We start from the raw sequence: 19,372 nt of genomic DNA on the forward strand, positions 1-19,372 counted from the left end.
CACCTTCAGTTCACAGACTGAACTGTGTGACCTGGAGCTACTAGCGCTTAAGCTAACAGTAGTAAGTGGTGAGGAGGTTCAGCAGGGCTCATAATGTCAGTTGGCTAGTTAATAGCAGGTTAGCATCCAGTTTACATAACCTGAGCTAACGTCCACAGGCTGCAGATGGTTATTATAAAGTCAGAAACCCAGAAGCACATTATGGTCAAGTAAGAAGGTTCCAGAAGGGGTTTATTTGTCACTTACTCATACAGGTACAAGCAGTGAAATGTTGGGTTCATACAAGGTGTTGGTTTTGGGGCAGAGACATGGAGCGTAACATGATCACAACAGACCAACTGTGTACAAGGATCTCACATACAGCCTAACACAACACATTGTGACTTGTACATAACTGACAATGAGGTAGTCTAGCTGTGTGTTTTTGTATTGTACTGATAAGGGAATGAGTACAGAAGTCATGGGTTCCAGTATACCAAGAACCATCTTGTGCTGGGATACTATCTTATAATATGGTACATAGTGCATGGGAACATAAACATAGGATTAAATATATTGAGGCATAATCGTAGTAAATATAATGACTATGTTCAGGAGAGGTTGTCACATTGTGTGTAACACTGTGGAAACCGCTTAATTGGGCCAACCTGAACTCAGCCACCTCAGTGACATTTCAATTGAAGTGAGCTCTGTAGTACAGGTATAATCAAGTGTAGTGTAAGGGCACCCTCACTTTTAAGAACACCAGAGACAATCTTATGAATGGAAGTACAATTTTTAAGGGAACGAATGTTTGGCTTTGTATTTAAATGTAGAGACAGATATGTAATTCTGGAATACCGATCCATTGCAGCCAAAGCTCAGATGCTGAACATTCTGTTGAAAGTCACTCTGGAAATGAGTGTCTGCTGAATCTCTAATATCGTTGCATATCGTTGTATGTCCAAAACCCATGTCCAAAACCGTTCCTTTTCTATTTATATTTTGAAAACCTATGAAATGGAGAAAATAGCTGTTCCACAAGCTCACAACGCATTGCATTGTGAGCTTGTAGATCTGCTATTTTCCACAAGTTTTGTGCAACACTCTTGTATGATGAGGGAGCTGCCATAAGACGATGTACAAAGAAAAATAAACATAAAGTTGACATGGAGATACTAGGTTTCTGCCCGACGGCAACAATATATTAAATGCTTAACATTTGGGGGGAGGGTTCTTTGTACCTAGTATAGCATTATTATGACTCCGGTGTGTCCGCATTCGTACATTTGTCTGAAAGCAACACGTTCTCATAATTTTTTCCCCCATCTGATGGACATTCACTCATTTTGTGCCATTGTAATGGCTCATACTATTTTTTTGTTGTTGCTGGAACTATTGGTGTTCTTGCAAATTTAGTTGTAGAGAAGTATATTTTGCAATTGCACCTGTAAGGTGTTCTGATCTGGACACAGGTGTTGGCGAAATAACCAAAATATGAATCCACTGACAGCACTAACATTTGCTTTTTTTCTGAGAAAGATGGAGGCCTCTTTCAGGGTGCCAAATACCTTTCATGTATTAAGAAACCGGCTTGGGTGTTTGGATACACATGTGTATAAACGATAAGTACAATTCACATACACAGACAAACATGTAAGTTTAGAGTACATACAACCCTGTGCAAACATGTGAGTACAATGTACAAACATGTAAAGACGGTGTACAAAAACAAACGTGTAAAACCATGTACATACAAACTTGTATATATAATGTACATACACAAACATAAGTACAGTGAGTGCCCATATACACAAACATGCAAGTACAGCAAACATACACAAATATGTAAGTAAAATGTATTTACACAAGCATGTAAGTACAGTGTACATTCACAAACCTGCAAGTATACTTTCACAGACAAACACGTTGGTACAGTGTAGACATGCAGTAAATACATAGATTAGAGAGACAACGATGATTCTTTTTTACACACCACCAGCAAATTGGGTACATCTGGAGTAATAGTAGTAGACTACATGTTCTGTACCTGCTGCTGAACCAATTACCTTAGACTAGTTGTTTTTTTCTCTGAGTAATATTCCTGTCATCATTTGACTGTAGTCTAACTTTTTGGGTTTCCCTGAATGGCTATAAATTCACTAAATTAATTGTGATGTTGCTGATCTAAGGCCAGATGATTATTCTAATGTTTGATGTTTGAGGAGTCGGCTAAATGTAAAAAATATGAGTGGAAAATAATGAATATGATGCTAAAATGATTTTTACATCATAAGTAGACCCTTGAAGACGTCTGTATCGACAATTATGAAGCCAATGTGTCCCTATTTTGGGCCCAACATTTTTGAAAGTTGCAGAAAAATTCAAATATAACTGATCTGCAAGCTCACAACACATCACATTATTACAAATCTAATAAGGGTATTCATTTTAAAACACTTCTGGGGTAATTTCTTCTCTGATCTCTAATCTACTCTGGCTTTTGTGGTCACCCGCCCAGACAGTGTTTTAAGTTGCTTGATTCAATATTTAGATATTTCATATATTCATTTGATCAGACACGCCCCCTCCTATGTAAACCGATTAGATAGACTTTATTGATCCCATCATGAGGGAAATTGTCACCATGGCAGTTACAGCAGTCCTAAAAAAAAAGACAAAGAACACAGATAAGATCACAGCAGGTATGAAAGCTACAAGATTGGTCATATGACCATGGACCAGGCAGGACACCTGGTGATGGGAGTGATCATCTCCATCATTGTACAGCTTCATGGCTGCCGGCACAATTGACTGACCCAGTCCATCGCTCTTTGTGTTGGAATGATGGAATGATGATTGGTCGGAATAATAAACATAACTTGCTGGACTGGCAATGGGAGAGACCGTTTTCACATGCCCTCATTGGCAGCAAAAGTTCTGGTATAGCCTGATAAGCCACTGTTTTTTAAATTTATTTTCTAATGGTATAGTACTTTATACTCTCGCGAGAGGTGACTAAGCAAGCAAGATTTCTTTTTCTCTCTCAATCATTATTATCACTGGGATGCTGGGGTTAACAGGTGGAGTCGTTTCATTTTTTTTAAATCGGCCACACAAAATCATGCAAGACAGCCGTGTGTGTCGTGGTCAACAAATAGCCTATTCCATATTCGGATATTCCTTCAAATATTAAAAATAAAAGAATGTTCGACTATAAAAATTAAGGTACTACAAATTGAAATAAATAATTATCTGCAGTGCGAGACTCTGCCTGGGCGCATGTAACCTTAAACGGCAGCTGGTCTCGCGAGGTCACAGTGGCAAAAGAGAGAAGTCTCCCCTCAAGGCTTTACTTCATCAGCGCACGAACGCGAGCCGATCTACAAGTCCACAAAGCATTGCTGATGCAACGCATTGTGGGCTTGTAGATTAGCTGTGTTTGCCACGCGGCACCGTCAAACAACGAAGGATAAATCAGCTGCCTCACGGTCTTCACACCGGCCCCACAGTCTTCACACCGCAGACACACACTGACACACACAGTAATCAGACTCACACGCTGCTAGGTAGAAAGCACACACGTTAAATCATCACGCAACGTCACTTAAATTGATTAAAATGATAACGGGTCAAGCTGAAACGGGTGATTCATTTGGTAGTGATGGGCTGATGGCAGACCGTTACAACGAGACTCAGCCAAAAAAGTGATGTAAAAACTATGTATGAATTGTCCCTCACGGTAAAACTTGTAGCCTACCTTTATTTGATTTAAACAAATAACAAATGCTCGCTCGGCTCTACCACGATGACTGGAATTTCTCTCACAAAAAAAGAGTTAAATGTTCTCAATGGAAACTTTTAGCAGTTTTTGAAAATATCAAAACATTGGTAATCTAGGACTAATTATATGCATGTGTATATACAAGCTATCTCGATTGACACATCCATGGGTCACATCCTGGGCCACAGGTTGACAAACAAGAGATGGTATGACAGGTAGACTTGCATTTACTTTAAGAATGTAGACAGACACATCCAGCTGCTACTGCATAATGTTAGTGTTTTCTGTTGAATCCTTGACTTGACTGCACATATTCAACAGGATGGCAGGCCACAGACCTGGAGCCAGTTGGGTAGACCAGAGCTGAGTGAGTAGCTATTGTGTAGTGCTACGTAATCACTCAGCCAACCTCCGATCTGTTACATCACGGTGTGTCTGTCTGCCGGCCCAGGGAGCTGTTAGCAGTCTGCTAAGTCGGTCCCTGACATCCTGCCTGTTGGCCCAGACCCAATAAACCTGCTGGGACAACCCAGCTGTTGTCAGAGGGAACCAGGAAACTTAAATTAGCCAGTCTGACTGTGCAGCTGTTTGCCTTTGGTCAGCATCACATTTACGGGTCCAAAAGGGCAAACATGCCCTGTGAGCGCTCTGAATTCCCATAAAGTCAGTTGGAGGGGGGGATACAACACCATTTTCAGAGGCAAATGTCACAAACAATATAGGGAACGTACAAATATTTCAAAGTTGTCCTTTTTCAGGAGTGAATGGAGGGCAGATGGTAGTGGTGTTTTGAAGTTAGAACAGGTTAGAACATTGTGTAGTCTGCGCCAAATGGCTGGGAAGAGACTTCTCGTGTGTGTGTGTGTGTGTGTGTGTGTGTGTGTGTGTGTGTGTGTGTGATATTCAGGTGTCTGAACTCCTCTCAGCTCTGCTGATTTGATTTGGTGACAAGCTTATTAGGTTTGCGTAATTGTTGTATCCATCAGACACTGGCTGACGGTCTCTCCTGCCCCAATTCTTAATCTCAAATATTTTACTTAAATTTCTCTATATTCACTCTCAGCAGGTGTTCTGCACAGACGACAATTTGTATATCCTGTCAGAGTATACCTGACTTCATTTTACATGGCATGTTGGTGTGTGCTCCGGAGTAACCATTGCCAAATCCAGCTGGAAACCCTGCAACAACCCAGAGAGCTGCACTTGGGTTCTAGTTGGTAAGTCCTGTGACTGATTGGCTAGTGAATACTTTGAATTTAAACACTGCCAGTTGGTGTCCAATCTGCTCCACAAGGGGTAGGGTTTAGGATTATCAGAGTATTAAAACCCCCACACACTAGAATTAGCAATTAGCTTATTGTCTTCTACACGCTATGTCTGAGAAATGCACATTACATGTCCACATGTCCCTCTGAGACGCACACATACAGTACATGTCTGCTTGTCTCTCACAGCTGACCGGAAAAGCAACCGAAAATGTCTCTCTGTAGATCTGTACATGTTATTTTATGCCAAGAATCTGTTGGTGTGGACTTGTGAAATGGGTTGTCTGATGATTATAGAACTATTGAGAAATGTTCTTGTGGAAATTGGCCTTGGGCTCTACTGTGGCTGTAGAATTAAAAGCAGAGAAGATACGATAAATACACATCAAACACTACAACACACAACAGGGCAACCTAAAAGGAGCCTCTATTCCATGTTTACATGAAACAGGAATGTGTGCAATTCATTTAGGAGAATCCTATTCTACTGTCAAGCAGTCCTAACCCATGTGTGGAACAGCCTATTTAGAGTCTTGGTACCAAAGAGAGAGATACTTAAGCAGATTGACTCTGGTTCTGTTATGTAGGGATATTTATGTAGTTGGATATGTCGAAGTAGACTAAGGACACTTAGTTATAACTTTGTCAACCTCAACCGCTGGGTTTGGACCCAAAAGTGAAACACTAGAATTTCTAAGACAAGTAACGGGTGATGGATATGAAGGAGGAATAATGTGTTATTTAACACAGTCTGTCCTAAAACAATACTCTGGTTCTGTGCAGAGTCTTAGTTGCATGTAATTGGAAATATTTTATTCAAACCAAGCATGTGTTTTTAAATCAAACCACAGATTTGTGTCATGTGATGTCATTTAATTGAATGTGTTAAAAAAAGGTGGCTGTGTGGAGATAATGGTCTATGCACAATAGATTCTAGTTTTATGGTTAAAAAGGATTTGATCGAAACTGAATTTGAAAGCAAATGGGTCAGACTTCAGATTTGGTGTGAAATGATTCATGGAAAGACTATTTGGACTCCTGAGCTTATCGATTAATTATAGAATAATTTGCCTACTCTGAACCGGTTCCAAAGTAGAGCCAACAATATATAAGTATATGAGTGTTTTGGTGTTGTGTGTAGATATATATTTAGATACTTATTGGAAGGAACTTACTGTGTGTTTTTGTATGCTTGTGTAGCTAAATGGCCACGTGTGTATTTCTGTGATTAGCTGTGTTGTGTCTCTCTGAGTTTCTAGGTGGTGTTAATGGAAGTGCTGCAGAGAGCCAACAGGAACACAGGCAACAGAGAGAAAGAAAATGGAGAGGGAGAGTCACAGAGAGAATGAGGCTGAGGGATGTAGAGGAGGAGAGAGCCTGACTCTAATTGACCGCTGTATGAACTCTGACAAGAGAGAGCGGATAGAACCAGCAGTTTATTAAATGTTAACCCATTCAATCCGGTAACGCATCTACAGATGTCTTCTAAATCCAAGGACCCCCCAAAATGATATGTATTTGGTCACAGACCCTCACCTCAAAATATTTTCTTCCAGGGAGTCAGGGACCCCCCTCCCCCAGAAGCAAAGATTTTAGTTAGAAATGTTCGCTTTAAAAATATATATATTCAAAGATTTGCACAAAATGTCATGATATTTCAAAACTAGCAGATCTACAAGCTCATAGTGTGGCACTCGGTGCCGCGATATGACCTTGTATGTCGGCTATTTTTTAATAGCCAAAGTATAAAATATGGATAAAGTGGTTACACAGATGCGTTCCCAGTTTGAATGGGTTAAAAGACAGGAGAAGAGGGAGATGTGAAAGGCAGTGACTGTAAGAGAGGGACTGGAGGCTTAGGAGAGAGAGAACGAAGAATAAAAAAGTGAGAGAAAGATGAACAAAGACTAAGAGGGTGTCTCCAGAACAGATTGATTGATTGAGGTAGGGCTCTGCAATACATTGATATTATATCAATGTATGAGATTAGAGACTGGATTTTAATATATTGCCTAAATGTTGTCTTTTCCTGGTTTTAAAGCCTTCACTACTGCAAAGTGATGCCTGAACTTGCCCGACTCTTTTACCGGTTCTATTATTTTCCTTTACCCACTTAGTTATACAGGCATTACTGATGATTATTTATCAAAAATCGTAGTCATCCCCACAATAATGTCACAATATCAATGTCTAGGAGGTAATAACATTGTGGTATTTGACCTAGCCCAACCCAGTTTCCTGGATCAGGGATCACCAACCTGGGGTCCGTAGACTATTCACCGGTGGTGCGCGACGCCAGTCCACACGTAAAGCATTTTATATAGCATTTTTGTCCCGAGAAGAGCAGTGTTTTTTTTCCCTCCATGTACATTATCATGCCTACCAGCACCTCTGCCTGGATGTGCACGAGAGCATATATGTTCTTTTTGCCCATTATGTATCTGTAAAACAGCAGTCCTCTGTCCAGTCTCTCGCAATGATGACCAAATATAAATTATGGAATAAACATTTGACATAATTTCCAAGTCAGTGCTATGGGGGAGATAACTGGCGAGTGTTTGATTTAGTTACAGTATGTATTTGAGTAACGTGAACTGCTGCAGGAAAAAAAGGCCATGCTTGGCAGCACATTTAGGAATGGGTCGTAAAACCCGCTTACCTGTGTGACATTTATTCAACCTGCGCAAGTGCTCAATGAACTCTGTCACTTCAGGCTAGCATGGCAACTGGATTTAAGTTGGCAGATAAAGTGGCTGCATTCAAAGCCAAAACTGTAACTATGAGAGAACATGGGCATATGTGACATGTTCCAAACGTTAGTAGCAAGGATTTTGGGAGAGACTGAGGCCTTCCCTCTAACGAGGTGGTTCTCATAGTAGGTTCTGGGGACCCTCAGGGGTCCTTGACATGAAATAGTTTGAAAACCACTGTTCTAACAGCTGGTGTGCGATCATATAGCTTTGCTTGTCAATGGCGTAGGTCGAGCGTCCCATCCAAACCACCGAAGACCCACAAAGTGCAAACCTTGTAAATGAAAAAGGAACAAACCAGTGGAAATACTTTTCCGTACAAGCTACAACGATTTGCAGTTACAAAATATAGCCTAGTCATACAAATGGAGAAGAAACAATGGAAAAAGTCAGATAACAGGGCAACATATCAAAAATCCCCATTATGCAAGTAGGGTATAAAGAGAGTAAAACTCAATATACATTGTGGGTTAATTAATAGGCCTACAAATTAAAAGGGGCTCCCCCTGAGACCATGTCATGCCCACCTCACCTGTCAGCAGCATCCACTACTCAATTTTTTATTTGGGGTGGTTTTATCCTCATTTGTCCACTTGATTAGGGGCTTCTATTTCATATTGCTGTAGCATGAAGACAATATTTATTATCCCATTGTAAAACTACTATCCCTTTAATATTTGTACAAAAACATAAGCATCTATGGCTTCATTAATACAATCTTAAGTCTCCTCTCCAGATTGTGTTTTCAGCAATGTGCCGCTGACTTTGATGGAACCATTCTGAAATGCCTATCAACCTCAGGTCCCACATCTGCTTTGTTTAAATATTGCATTTAGGATGAGTTTATTTTTAGTTCGAATAATGTGTGTTATTGTATACTGCTGTCTCAGTCTGTCTTCTATTGAGAGGTTGTGTGGCTGTCTGATAGGAAGTACACTACAGACACAGAGAGGTTGTGTGGCTGTCTGATAGGAAGTACACTACAGACACAATCAATAACACACTGACCTCTACTATGGGAAGTAGCTTACATTACAGCACTGTGTGTGTGTATGAGAGCAGGGTGTATACGTCTGCATCTGCAAGTTCTTTGTGTTTCAGTGCAGGTGCGTACTGCGCATATGTCTAAGTCTATATTTGTGCGCGTGTGTGTGAGGCTATCATTTGGCGTCCTGTCTCAGTATACTGGACTGGTATTGATTGGCCTGTGTCAGCAGACTGTGTCCAGTATAGAAGATCCAGTCAGCAGTCTGACTGACCTAATATTTTCTACTTCAACACCACTTCTGGTTGCAAGTCTCTGAATGACTCCACTTAGGGCTGGGCAATATATGGACATTATATCGATATGGTGATGTGAGAGAGCTTAGCTACTGTCTGGAATGTATTCGTAATATCGTCATATGGCATAATTGTTGTCCTTTCCTGGTTTCTAGATTGCATTATCATGTAAATCTTCTGAACTTACCTGACTGTTTTTTATTATTTACCTTTACTTATTTAGTTATTATAGGCATTTACTGATTATTGTTTATCAAAATCAACAAACATAAGTGGGCAAATCGTGATTGCATCATAGAATCGTTACATTTCCACTATTTTGTTGTGTATTATTTATGGAAAGTCATAGTACTTTAATCACATTTATGAGTAGGGCTTGTATTATTGATTGTTATCCCCCTTTAACATGTTCTCATTTTTAACCTGTGTTAAGATCTAAAATATTCTTAGTTAGCAGTCCATATTGCCAGAGGTTTCCAATAACAAACATGTTCATATGACCCGCACAAGTGAAGCATACATCTGTGTACATGTGACAATCACACTCCTCTCCTGTGAGTTCAATGCCGCCTCGTATTGAGTGAGTCGGTACTAATCTACACATAATATCATAGCTGTTGGGCGGAAACCTTGTATATCCAAAACCGTTCCTTTTATTATTATTTTAAAAACATTTTAAAATAGCCGATATAAATACACGTCCGGTGGACGTCTACAAGCTCACAACGTGTCCCGTTGTGAGCTTATAGATTTGTTATTTTTGTGCGACACTGAAGTAGGGCATTTATTTTCCAAATGACACAAAATTGAAATATGGATATACAAGGTTTCTGCCCGAGAGCGACAACATTATTTATAACTAGAGTTTCGGGGGGCTACGCCCCCCTCAACCCCAGCCGCGCACGGGGCTTTGCGTTTGTTGGTCCCTCCGTGTCCCTGTGTCTGTATCCGTGTAGCTGCAGCACAGAGTGGGCAGTATAGATGGGGATTATGGCTGTTAGAGGCATGTACGCGCACGGGGCCCGCGTGGGCGGGTGTATATGGGGGTAGACAAATTGTCTAAGTAACATTTGCAAAAAGGGAAAAAAAAAAAAAAAATTGTAAGAAAGTGTAATGTAAAAGTTACAAAATGATGAAAAATAAGTAGAAGAAATTATATTTTGTATGTTTCGCGGACCACCAGGGGGTCCGCGGACCCCCTGGTGGTCCGCGCGGAAATCGTGGGATGAAAATTTCCAAAAGAAAAAAGAAAAAAAAAAAAAAAAAAAATATGAAGGTGGTTGCTTGTTTTTCTGAAAGCTGGCGAATGGCAGCCCTTTCTGCAAGATGGCGGCCGCCTGGTGTTGTTGTGAGTACGTGTATTGGGGGGGGGGGGGGGGGGGGGGCATTACGTTAGTTACTGTAGTTGCTGTGGAGCTACATAGTTCTCCAGAAGACACACACAAACATACACCATCTACAATGGACGAACTGAGCAGCAATATAGACATTCACCACACGAACGTGCATTGTTGACAAAGTGATTGCACAGCCGCTGCAGGCATGACAACCAGGTTAGCGTTAGCGACATGGCAGCTATCACAGCGCCCTGTCCGTCGTGCTGCAACTGCCTGTGATGGCTACAGCAGTAACAGCAAGCTGTCTGCGATGCCATTGTCTGGAGACTGCTCTTAGCGTGACACGACCAATGAGAGTGAGCGCTGTAGTTGTTGCTAAGATACGGTGGCGTCTCTGCCCCATAGCTTGTAGATGTCTCACACATGATTGGCGTAGGCTGCGTTGCCAGGTCTGACTTTGTGTCTAAGCAATGGTCGGCTTATTTTTGCGCGCCTTTGGGCTCGTTTGCATTGTGCGCACGGCAGCGCTTGTTTAGCGTACGTCAGCGCGACGTGGCAACGGACGTGGCAACGTGAAAGGTGATTGGCTGGTGAAAAGAAACACCCGACGTTACACCAGAAATGGTGCCTGGAGAAAATGGTGACCAAAAAAAAAGTTTGGAAAAAACAGGAAAAAAACCCCGCAGCGGCTGCCTGCTGTTGTGGTGATGAGGTCGTGCGCACGGTAAACGGTACGAAGCTGCCTCCCCTTCCGTTTTGTCCGACATTTGGTGAGTAGAATTAATTATGTTGCGCGGTGGAAAAGGTGTAGTGAACAGTGAGATGTCCCCTACGCGAGGCGTAAATTCAGTGCGGCCGCCGTGGCGAGTCAGTAGGCGACATGTGGTCTGGCGGTGCGTTGTTTATCCGATAACAGAGCTGTGGGGTGTCACCACCGAGGGTGCGGAAGTTGCTCGCCATTTATATAGTTAGATATTAGCCATGTTACACTGTAAAACTAATCCAGGCTGGTTTCCACTGAAGCCCCACCTCTTAAATCATCTGTAAAGCAATCTGAATAATGGCATCAGATACATGGCTGTAATTCTTGGTTGGTTGTAATGTTGCTGATAAGACTCTCGGATATCATTAATGTTAGTAGTTGGTTTGGCTGTCTGCTGCTGTGTAGGTAGATAGTTAAACTGACTGCTTCTCTCCGTCTGTTTTCTCAGTGGACAAACTTTCTCCCGTCTGTGTGTATAATGCCAACTTGCCTTTTTTGTTACTACACTCTGTAGCAGACTGCCTAATATGGCTCAGTTTATTTTAGACATTAGGTTGTAATGCTGTTGGTGCAGACTTCCTTTAGTGGTGACCCAGACTACAGTAGGATGACTAGGGCTGTCTCTGTATTGGCAAGAATCTGGCGATAGGAATAGATACTTGTCATGATACAGCGGTCACGATTCAATGTATTGCAATATTGTAAGCAAGGTAATACATCGCGATTGTATTTATCAAATATTATGTTTACTCACACCACCATTATGTATTGTATACTGCAGTTGTTCTCAAACTTTCATGTCAAGGACCCCCAAATTGACACTTATTAGCCCGCGGACCCCCATTTCAAAAGATATGCCAGGGACCCCCATAAGAGAAGATTTTTTACGGCCCTAGCAGTGATTCTGAACCATTTTAATTTCAAGGACCCCCAGTCTGACATGCATTAGGGCTACAGACCCCCATTTAATGGCATTTCTATCACTTGGACCGTAATTTATATTGTACAAGCTATGTCAATTTAACTCTGAGAGTGTACAAATGGAACCAAATGGACCCGTTAGGGTCCATTTGGTTCCATTTGTACACTCTCAGAGTTACAGACCCATAAGGGTCCATTTGTTTCCTAACTATCCATCATTTAGCTGGGGACCCCCTTGAACTCCCTCAAGGACCCCTGGGGGTCCCCGGACCCCACTTTGAGAACCAATGTTATACTGTATACTCTGCTCCATTGTAGGCTATTCCAGGAGCCTTTATTCTTTACTGCACTGACAGGTCCCATACTTTTAAAAATGGAATAATGTATTCACTCAAATTTAAGCTTGATTTATACACCGTCGTACAATGGTGTTGCCCACCGAAAATAGCCGACCTACAAGCGCACAACCCATAGCTTGAGCTTTCAAGGCGTTGTCAGCTTGTAGATCAGATATTTCCGGTGTGCGACACCGTGGTATGACGGAGCATGAATTAGGCGTGTCGCAGGGGGTTAACAGGTTGACACTAAGGTTTCAGCACTTGCCCGTAGCACTTGCAAGTAGAACATGACCTGTACTTGCCCAAAGATCGTGTTCACTTGATCTTGTTGTTTTACATCGTAAATTAATCGCGCTAAACTGTACTGATATGTGGCGTCGCTGACACCTCCTTTGGAAACTAACCTGGACTTGGATCGTAAAAAAGGAGAGGTATATGCTGCATCAAGCTTCAGCGCACTTGCGCAGAACACACACACTCAAACAGCTCGACAAAATCCATTTGCCCAACTATTTCATTTACTTGCCCCGGGCAATAGGGCAACCCTTAAAAGGATCCCTGGCTAATAAGCAAAATATGCCTTAATACATTATAATTGACCTCAATAACACAAATTCAAAATGTAAAACACCGTAAATATTTAGAGGCGCTCGGGTGGCGCAGTGGTAAAGTCCCTGCCCAGCACCACAGAGGTTCTGGGTTCGAGTCCACCGTGGTGCATTCGGCTTTTCTAACGTCTACAATAACACAATTGGCCCGTGTTCGGGGTAGAAAAGCTGGGCGAGGAGGGTGGTATTTTCTACTGCACGTAGTCCTACGGGCTGGGAGTCAGCGGGGAGTGTTGGGCCGGAGGGTTAGGATGAAGGCTCTACGTCCTCCTCACTGGCAGATGTGTCAGTAGGATACGATAGCAGTGACAACACAGAAATGTGTGTGGGGAGCATTCAATTGGCATAACGACTAAATTGGGGAGAAAAAGGTAAAAAATAAAAAATAACTGGCTAAAAAAAAACAAAAACACATTAAATATTATATCTATTTTAGAAATGGTTCTATTTATGGTGTTTTTAATAAGGCATATTTGACTTAGTAGCCAGGGATCCTTTTAAGGGGTGTTCCCACCGGAAGTGTAAATGTATTACTACAAAGTCAATGCAAAGACGGGACTTGACGCAACATTGCATCAAGCGGCGTGAACGGGGCGATGCGAAACAAGTGTTTCATTGCTTTGGTATCTATCTTCGCTCCAGACCGAGAACCAGCAATACGGGAAACACAACTCGGAGACACACAGGAACCGATTTTGCTGCTCTTAAACGATATGGAGTCTACAAATGGAACCAAATGGACTCTTAGGCCAAGTTACGGGTCCATTTACTAATTAACCCTGGAGGGGTCCCTCCCTGTGTACATCGGTTGTATATGCTGCCCTGCAGACAAAACAAGCTCCCCAATCTTTTTCCCGCGGCGTGACAACATGCTGCTGAGTGGAGAGGTCCTGCTCAGTAGGTCCCCAGGCAGTACAGCTCCCGGCCGGGATGAAGGAAAACACGCGGTCGGTGTGTGTTTTTGACAGCTCGATCTATATTTTAATCATGAAATAGATTGTAGTTGCTCAATCTTTCTTGTTTTCACACACTGCTTTGTGCTTAGAATTCAGTACTGTTTTTGGAGTATGTGTACAGTGATTGACAGCAAAGTCACAGCTTGCATGAAGACAGAGGCGATTATAGTTGTACATGCGAATGAACACTTGTGTCCCCTCGCTCCAACATTACGCGATTCAAGCGACTACAATATTTGAATTGTCGGTCTGAACGCACCTTTAGTGTCAACCCCTACTCACGGCAGTGTCACTTGCAAAAAAAACTAACTTTTCCATCACCATCAGGACACATTCTTATCTGTAAATGTTGGCTTTTGGATCTGATCTATCACGTTGTTTGCCTGTAGATCCATTCTTTCTGGCAAGTGACACCATCAGTCAGTATAAATTAAGTGCCTTCTTTATTATGGAAGCCAAAATGAACCCACACAGTTATGCTCTGTAACTGTGGGAACCGGTCTCAGTTTAGCATTACCGCTTACCAGTCAGCTATGTTCAGCCCAAATTTTTCAACCTGAACGATGCTATATGCTCCTGTAGAAACTACACGTCTGTATGCAATCAATCTTTTTTTTAACCCATTCAATCCGGGAACGCATCTGTGTCATTTTAACCATTATTTTATACTTTGGCTATTACAAATAGCAGATATACAAGCTCATAGTGTGGCACCGAGTGCCGCGCTATGAGATTGTAGATCTTCTATCTTTGAAAAATCATGAAAATGTGCAAAATCTTTGAATATATATTTTTTAAAGCGAACATTTGTAACTTAAATCTTTGCTTCTGGCGGTCATTGGAACAAAATATTTTGAGATGGGGGTCCATGACAGAATACATACCATTTTGGGTAGAGCACCACTGATATGGTAGCAACAGAAAACTGTTAGGATTTAGAAGACATTTGTAGATGCGTTCCCGGATTGAATGGGTGAAGAAAAACATGTGAATTATTTTGTGATGTCATGGCTCTGGCTGCCATCTAAACAAAATGCACCACAGCCACGATCACATATAAACTGTTGTTGATAAAATATCAATACATTATCCCAGTCCTTGTAACATCCAACATCATAGCACTACTTTTATGCAATCTGAACAAAGAAATTAAGATTTGCCTAATGTCAGTAAAAAAAAGAAACTTGACTGTTTTTGTCAATACAGTATCTGAAAACCAAATGTCAAGATACAAGTACCCGTATTTTCCGCACTATAAGGCGCATCTGAGTATAAGGCGCACCTTCAATAAATGTATTATTTTCATATATAGGGCGCACCGCATTATAAGGCGCATCCGCACTATAAGGCGCACTGACGGTGCGCCCTATAGTGCGGAAACCAAGGGAACCAATATTGACACATATATAAGGCGCATCGGATTATAAGGCGCATCCGCACTATAAGGCGCACTGACGGTGCGCCTTATAGTGCGGAAAATACGGTATACATTTCTTCTTACACACATTTGTAGTTAGTCTTCTTTCATTCACTCTCACATGCTCTGATTTCAGGGGCTTATTGACGTTTCAAAGAGTCTTTTGCATGTGTCCATTACTGACTGACTGACTGAATTATGTTCAAATGACAGCATTTAGCAAAGAAAACATCTGTCATCCAGACAGAGATAGAAAAACTGAGTGATAAAGAGACAGATGGACTTACAGAGAATTGAACATTATCTACTGTGAGAGGAGAAAAGTGAGATGAGAGTGGGAGAGTTGTGAAGCAAACATGGACTAGAGTAGCAGAGAAACACACACACACACACACACACACACACACACACACACACACACACACACACACACACACACACACACACACACACACACACACACACACACACACACTAAGAGAGCTAACCATACTTTCCTGCTGAAGTCAATTAAACAAGTGGAGTGACTGGAGATCCTTTGATGTTTTCCATATGCCAAAGAAAATGTCTTTGTGGAACGCATTAAAACTGACTGGTTAAGAAGTATCTCCCATACAGTGTGTGTGTGAGAGATTGTTCAAGCTGGTAGGGAGACCGAATAAATGTTTCCACCAATCAATCAATCCACTCACTTATTTCCAGACCAGAAGATAAGTCCTGGCCAACCAGTGTGGACAGTAGACGTGGTGAAATTTTGTTTAGATTTTGGATTATTGGGGAGATGGGCTGTAGTGATCACATCTAGCCTGTCCATGTTGCTATAAAAATGGCTGCGGATCACGATTCATATCAAGAACAATGTTACCAGGTGGAAGTCAGATTTGGGAACGTCAGTTCCACAGATGGAAGTAATCTCAAAATGATTTGTTATTCTTCAATTATTGAATAAAACAATATTTATTTGCTGTGTGTGTGTGTAAAATGTCATTTGGAAGAAATAGAATTGCGATATTTTAGCGGAAATGCATTGACATGACATTTTAAGGTAGCTCTCCACCACACCGACGGCGGTAAGCATTAAGTGTGTTGCCAAAAATCTGCTATTGAATGGCTGCATTGCAAAGTTGTAGGGAAGCGTTGAAAGCCGACTGAGCAAAAAGCTCTATATCCGACTGAGATAGAGCTCTCTGGTTGGCTGATATAGGAACCCTTCCTAAAATGCAGTACATTTATTTTGTCTTGGGACTGTGCATGCGCGAGACCGCGAGTGTGGCTCCTCTCATTCAAACACCAGCTGAAAATGATTATGATGATGAAATGTTGGATTACTTCCTGGTCGTGGCCTAACTTGTACCTAACTGTCTGTCTGTCCTCTGTCCCTGCAGATGGAGATGTGGGGAACTGGGCAGGGCAGTGGGAGTCAGCCCTGAGGCTGACGGGAGCCTTGCTGGCTGGGAGGTCTGGGTGAGTCCTCAGACCGTAGGCTGGCTGGTAGGTCTGGGTGAGTCCTCAGACCGTAGGCTGGCTGCCTGGGGCCGCTCCCTCTAAGATGTCCCTCAGCAGTAGCGGTCCTACAGGCGGGAAAGGTGTGGACGCGGGTGCGGTGGAGACGTACGACAGCGGGGATGAGTGGGACATCGGTGTGGGCAATCTGATCATCGACTTGGACGCAGACCTAGAGAAAGACAAGCTGGAGATGTCTGGGAGCAAGGAAGGAGGAGGTGGAGGTGGTGGAGGAGGTATAGCGGCTCCTCCCAATGCTGTAGCCACCTTGCCTGACAATATAAAGTTTGTTAGCCCTGCAGGCGCCGTGGCAGCCCAGGGCAAAGACGGAAAACCTAAATCCAAACGCAGTAAGAACTCTAAGGAGGCCGGGGCCAAGAACCCTGGAGCTGACGGGTCCAAGAAGGACCCCCCTGGCAGGGTTCAGGGAGGGGACTCCACCGGCCCCACGGGGCCAAACCAGAACTCCAACCCTCCCGCTGGGAAGGGGGTGGAGAAGAGTGGCAACAAAGCCTCTCGTACCCTCCCCACCGCCAAGAAAGACAAAGAAGGGGGGACGGGGAAAAATAAGAAGGACAAGCTTGACTCAGTGTTGCCAGCAGGGGTCAACTCTGACAAGGAACCGGTGGCCCCTGGTCTGCCTCTAGGGGCCAATGTTCGTGGCGGTGGGGCCCCATTCGAACCCAGCCCTCAGAACCCAGAGGGGTCCGGGGTTGAGGTTCTGGGTGGTATGTCTGTGGAACAGACTGGACTGGGACAAAACATGGCTGCTAGTAGCGAACCAGAGGATGGAGAGACAGCGGAAGGTCGAAACCTGAAGAAAGCCATTAGTGACACGGTAAGAAATTCTGCTGTTGCATTGTAACAAGTGTGTCCTCCTTGTTTCCCATCAAAATGTCCTTGAGCAAGACACTTGGTCAACCCTTACCTGTTCTCACAGTATAAATGACTAGTATATCATTATTATAACATTGTGAATTCTCTGCCAGCTTGCTGTGGTTTGAGTTCCATCACGTCTTTGGCCCATAGAAAAAAAGAGGATTGGCTGAGTGTCTTTTTCAGCTGTACATTTCTAAATGGTGATATATGATATGGTGATATATGAACCTAATGATATGTTTTAAATGTAGTGAGTCGTCAAGTAGTCATTTGTGTGGGTTCCAGGAAAGTTTAGTGGGTACCCAATATTTCTTTTACAAATGTCATATTATCATGACATACTAGTAGACATACTAGTGGACAAAAGTCAAACAAACAAGGTACTCAGAATGTGCTGTTGGCAGGTGACTGCACGACAGTAAGCATGATGAGTCCATCTCCTTACTATCAGTAAACGCAATGAGTCCGTGTTACCTTATTTATCAGAAATCTATACATTTTCCTGTTCTTCTTCCTCGTGTCCTCCCATCTTCTATATCACATCTTTCCAGTAGTTAGCGCTGGCGATTGCAGCGGTCAGGTCATCTCCAGTACATTGTGGAGCATAGCTACATCTCATGATGTTTTCCACGGTTTGGGGTTGACCACACGCACATGCATCAGAAGCTACTTTCCATTTCTTCACGGATGCCTTGCCAAAGTCCTTCACCGACCCGCTGTTATTTCTGACCATTTGATAAGCAAAAATGCCTATAATGCTTGAGTAAATGAAACCCCAATTTGTGACAGATTTTACCCGACTTAATCATCCAAAATGATGCGTTCATGTGGTACTTCCTGGTGGGAAACTCATGTAGATTGTAAATCCAACACTACATGAAGGCGCTACGAGTACATACTGTATAGAACTGTTTGTATGACTAGTCCCTGCGGTGGTTGAGTTTTTCCACTCATGGACATCAAACAGGTGTTTGCGGAGGTGAACCTTTGTGTTCACACACAGATGGGCTGTGGAGTGAAAGAACCAAGAACCAGGATTAAGTGGCACTCGCACTCTCATAACACTCTTACACACACACACCCACACCCACACACCCACACACACAAACACACATGCAGGCCTCACATCCCCTCACCGTGTGTGTTCTGTAGTGTGACTGGTCTTATTGTATTGAGCCACATTCCTCAACCAGTCAACACACAGCTTTCCTGGTGCAGTCAAGTGGAAGAGGGCACAGCTCTACAAACCTACATCTCTCTCTCCCTCTAACACACACACACACACACACACACACACACACACACACACACACACACACACACACACACACACACACACACACACACACACACACACACACACTGTCACTCTTACTCTTGTAAACATGACGTTTCTTTTATTAGTGATGACAAGCTGTATGTGTTCATTTGCAAGTGTGTGTGTGCGCACACACAGTCTCATTTAAATGGGTCTCTTGATGTGTAATCTCCCATGTGATCCAGTAGTTCTCACATGAGAACAGGCTCTTAAACAGACCTCTCCTCTCCACACTGTGGGTGTACCTGGTCCACATTCAACTGGTCTACAACT

General features: G+C 42.7%; 1 protein-coding gene across 2 annotated transcripts in view; it reads left to right on the forward strand.

Annotated features, from left to right (window-relative positions):
* Positions 1-19,372, forward strand: part of LOC311047799 (zinc finger protein 609-like) — a 41,373-nt gene that overhangs the window by 1,323 nt on the left and 20,678 nt on the right. Inside the window, exons 2-3 of one of the 2 annotated variants that reach the window (XM_084060691.1) lie at positions 4,827-4,980; positions 16,785-17,740. In XM_084060691.1, the coding sequence (XP_083916817.1) occupies positions 16,949-17,740 (792 nt within the window). In that variant the 5' untranslated portion in view covers positions 4,827-4,980; positions 16,785-16,948. The remainder of the gene's footprint in view (positions 1-4,826; positions 4,981-16,784; positions 17,741-19,372) is intronic. The other variant, XM_084060690.1, reaches the window with a different exon arrangement.

Source organism: Gymnoscopelus microlampas (assembly GCF_963454915.1).
Source record: "Gymnoscopelus microlampas genome assembly, chromosome: 6".
Classification (NCBI taxonomy): Eukaryota; Metazoa; Chordata; class Actinopteri; order Myctophiformes; family Myctophidae; genus Gymnoscopelus; species Gymnoscopelus microlampas.